The sequence below is a fragment of the Octopus bimaculoides genome, chromosome 8 (genome assembly GCF_001194135.2).
Source record: "Octopus bimaculoides isolate UCB-OBI-ISO-001 chromosome 8, ASM119413v2, whole genome shotgun sequence".
Taxonomy (NCBI): Eukaryota; Metazoa; Mollusca; class Cephalopoda; order Octopoda; family Octopodidae; genus Octopus; species Octopus bimaculoides.
This window is the reverse complement of record NC_068988.1, coordinates 8385416-8389829: the sequence shown is the minus strand read 5'-3', so window position 1 is coordinate 8389829 and position 4414 is coordinate 8385416. Positions and strand designations below refer to the sequence as shown.

General features: G+C 35.4%; 1 protein-coding gene across 1 annotated transcript in view; it reads left to right on the top strand.

Annotated features, from left to right (window-relative positions):
• LOC106875758 (mitochondrial enolase superfamily member 1-like) overlaps positions 1–4414 on the top strand; it is a 12839-nt gene that overhangs the window by 1098 nt on the left and 7327 nt on the right. The window contains exons 2-6 of the mRNA XM_014924018.2: positions 523–638; positions 1310–1396; positions 1970–1996; positions 3194–3234; positions 3902–3933. Coding sequence (XP_014779504.2) covers positions 523–638; positions 1310–1396; positions 1970–1996; positions 3194–3234; positions 3902–3933 — 303 coding nt within the window. The remainder of the gene's footprint in view (positions 1–522; positions 639–1309; positions 1397–1969; positions 1997–3193; positions 3235–3901; positions 3934–4414) is intronic.

The following is a 4414-nucleotide window of genomic DNA, read 5'->3' as shown; positions in this document are numbered from 1 at the left end:
TTACGAAAAGCATGGAATGATGGAAAAAGGCCTCATCTGCGCGTCATCCATTGGTATCCGTTCACGACAAGGCAATGATCGAAGGGAGCGATCGGGGCCACTCGTATTGCGACGTTAGAGGTGAAATTCTTGCACTTTTGGCTACTTTTTCTGATTAGTTGTAGTGCAGCACCTGAGCACTGTATACAATAAGTTCATCATCATTTAAGGTCCGGTTTCCATGCTGGCATGGGTTGAACAGTTTTACAGGTCCAGGTTCCAATTGTCTCTGCTCCAGGTCACCTTTGACAAACATAGTTTATTGAGTGATTAACTGAGCAAGAAATCAACCAATCAATTAATCAGTTGGTTAAATAGTTAACCAATTAACAAATTTTAAAAGAACTGAAATAGAACCAGTACATGTATTTATTATCAGCCAAATAACCCTCCCAAGGTGCAGCAAAATGATTTTCTTGATATTATGTTATATAGTTCTGTGCAATTATAAATTCACTGATATTTCTGCTACTTTTTGCCCAGTCTGTTGTGCTGTTAAGTCTCTCAGTAAACTTGTTGTTGGTACCAAAATCAAAGATATTTACAAAGACTTTGGAATGTTCTGGAGACAATTGACCAGTGACGACCAAATGCGATGGGTGTGTATTTTATTTTTTAATGAATATTATTTTCCTGTTTACATACCATTAATTTTCCTTTTAAAGGAATTTTATAAATTAATTGTACAGTCCAATTAAGAATGATTTACATAACATAGTATATTGTGCTGAGTCAAAAAGTTTTTCAAAATTTTGGTAACTTATTTGCTTTTGCAAGACCAGTGACTGATGGTCGCTTTGTAGTCTTCTATATATTGTGAGCTTGTGAAGGCGCAATGGCCCAGTGGTTAGGGCAGCGGACTTGAGGTCATAGGATCGCGGTTTCGATTCCCAGACCGGGCGTTGTGAGTGTTTATTGAGCGAAAACACCTAAAGCTCCACGAGGCTCCGGCAGGGGATGGTGGCGAACCCTGCTATACTCTTTCACCACAACTTTCTCTCACTCTTACTTCCTGTTTCTGTTGTGCCTGTAATTCAAAGGGTCAGCCTTGTCACACTGTGTCACGCTGAATATCCCCAAGAACTACGTTAAGGGTACACGTGTCTGTGGAGTGCTCACTTGCATGTTAATTTCATGAGCAGGCTGTTCCGTTGTTCGGATCAACTGGAACCCTCGATGTTGTTTTTGATGGAGTGCCAACAACAACGAACCCACTGCCTGAAGAACACAAGAAATGAATTGAATATTAACTTAAACCATTCCATTGCAGATTGGTCCTGAAAAAGGTGTGATTCACTTGGCAACTGCTGCCATTGTTAATGCTCTGTGGGACTTGTGGGCCAAAATTGAAGGAAAGGTAAGACAAAATAATAATAATGGTTTTTATTTTCTCCTGCATCATTCTGTATATTCTACCAGTAACTGAGAAATATCTCCTGGTCACAAATGGTCAGTCTTTGGGCTATATACACAGGAGGATTTGAACTCAGTACCATGAGGTAATTAGATACATCTGAGGGTTTGCTATATGGACTTTGTAGAGTAATGGACAAAATGTATTGTGGTATTTAGTTACATCCCTTCACATTCTGAATCCAAGTTCTGCTGGGGTTATTTTTAACTTTTTATTGTTATGGAGATCAATAGAATAAACTAGACAACTATTAAAAACTGTAGCAGCAGCAGCAGCAGCAGCAGCAGCAGTAGTAGTAGTAGTAGTAGCAGTAGTAGTAGTAGTAGTAGTAGCAGCAGCAGCAGCAGCAATATTAGTGGTAGTAGTAAGGCAGCAGCAGCAGTAGTATGTTGCAGCAGTGTCTGATGTTTTATTATTTTATGCAGTTTTATCAATTTTTATGTTTTGATGTGATCTTTTACTATTTTCTAAAAATTTGTTTGCTGATTTCTTTAATTTATTTTTTTTAATTTCCAGCCTTTATGGAAACTTTTGGTTGATATGGTAAGTGAAACTCATATATAAACACTTGAAATACTCTTAATTGAATGTTGATCGTTAATTTGGAGTATTTTACTTGATAATTCATTAACAAAGTGATCAAATTATTTCACAGTAAATCAAATTTTATTAAATATTAAGAACAAACTATGTAGGGTGATGTCAATAAATGAAATCAAAGAGAAAAGATATGGTATCACCATATATACATTGCCTAATGCCTCTATAATATTTTAGGAAAGCTTCCCCTTATCAAATATAAACTTGAAAGTAACAGAAAAGTCCAGTGGAAAAGTGTTGACTGGCAGACTGGTGCAAAACTTCAAGAAAATAACATTAGTCAATTAGTCAATATATACATTAGTCAATATATACATTAGTCAATATACATTCAATTTAAGGTAGCAAGCTTAGCAGTATTTCATCTGTCTTCACGTTCTGAGTTCAAATTCTGCCGAGGTTGACTTTGCCTTTCATCCTTTCGGGATTGATAAATCGAGTACCAGTTGCATGCTGGGGTTGATCTAATTCATTGTCCCCCTCCCCCAAAATTTCAGGCCTTGTTCCTAGAGTACAAAAGAATGTACATTCAATTTGGGTATATTTTTTCAGTTATTTTCTTCTTCTTCCTTCAATTAAATCATATAGTAGAGGCACATATCTTAGTGGTTAGGGTGTTGGACTCATGATCCTATGACTGGTTTCAATTCCTGGACCAGCTTGCTCGTGAAATTAATGTACAAGTGGCTGAGTACACTATAGACACGTGTGCCCTTAATGTAGTTCTCAGGGTGATTCAGCGTGACACAGAATGTGATAAGGCTGGCCTTTTGAAATACAGGTACTGCTCATTTTTACCAGCTGAGTGGACTGAAGCAACGTGAAATAAAGAGTCTTGCTCAAGGACACAACATGTCACCAGAAATTGAATTCATAACCTTACGATTGTGAGCAGAATGCCCCAACCACTAAGCCATGCACCTTCCATTTGCCATTATTCTGCTGAAATTGAAATTAACATGAAATTTTGATGGCAGTTTTCAAACAAGGAATATGTGTCATAGGACAAGGGGCAGTTTCAGACACTATCAAAAGGGTTATATTTTATATAACAGAAAGATTTCAATTTAGCTAATTGCTTCGTCAATTTATTTATTATCATATTAAAGGTTTTATTTTACCATTTCTTGTTTCTCACAGGATCCACAGCAACTTGTCTCTGTTATCGATTTTAGATATATGTAAGTTTATTTCTTGAATTGTTTTATCAAATCTTGATTCTAAACCATCTTTTAAATCATTTTATCATAAACATTCCATTAGGAATTAAAGGAACAGGCCATTAGGAATTAAGAGAATTAAGGGAATTAAGGGACCTGGCCATTAATTTTATTCACTTTATCTTTAATAGTATGCAATGGATTCTCGTCCAAGCATGTGGCTGGTTGCAAGCACATGCTATGGAAAAGACCCAAAAAAGGCTGAAAACCATCTTGCTGTCTGAAACTGTGTTCCTGCTGTTTGCTATTGGATAAGATATATTCATAAGAGATGTTGTTTCAGGACAAATACCACAGTAGCTGGCCTTTCAATGGTGTATATAATTTAAGTATGATACATAGATGGCTATTTTAATTTAATATTGTCCCAATTACATATACTGGATTTAAATTTATTTAGTTATACATGAGAAAATTAGAACTTAGTAAATTTATCACACTAACCATCTTCTTTCTAATTAAAAATTTGCAATCAAAAAGTAATTAACCAGTTGAAGTCAGCCATATTGCACAAAATGTTGTTGATGTTGTTATGGATGATGTTGATAGTAATTGTGTTGTAGTGATTTGATAAAGATATATAACTTTTAATGAATTTTGATAATTAAATCATTTTTATAATTTTCAGAAAAGATGTCTTAACACCAGAGGAAGCTGTTGGTTCGTTTATTTTCAAGACTAATAACATTTAAGTACCACTTGGATATTAGGGTTGATGAAATTGACTGCACCCCTTCCACCAAAATTTCAGGCCTGTGCTTATAATAAAAAGGACTATTATTATTATTATTATTATTATTATTATTATTAGATAGAGAGATGAGTTCTTAATTTTTGTATACGATTGCCAAATTCCATCACTAAGGTAAACATAGCTGACGTAATCCATCACTACAGCCAGCTCAATGACAAAAGTTAAGAACTCATCTCTCTATCTATTACATTTCTGCTGAGTTTCCAGTCCTCTCTATAAACTATTATTATTATTATTATTATTAATTATTGCCTTTGCACAGCTTGAGATATCCTATGGTGTCAGCTGAACTGAGGAAACACCTCTTATTTTTCGAGTACCTTCCGGAGTATTCGAGTGGTTCCAAGCAGTGCTGTTTTCTGAAAGTGCTCTACCCTTATTGCAGCC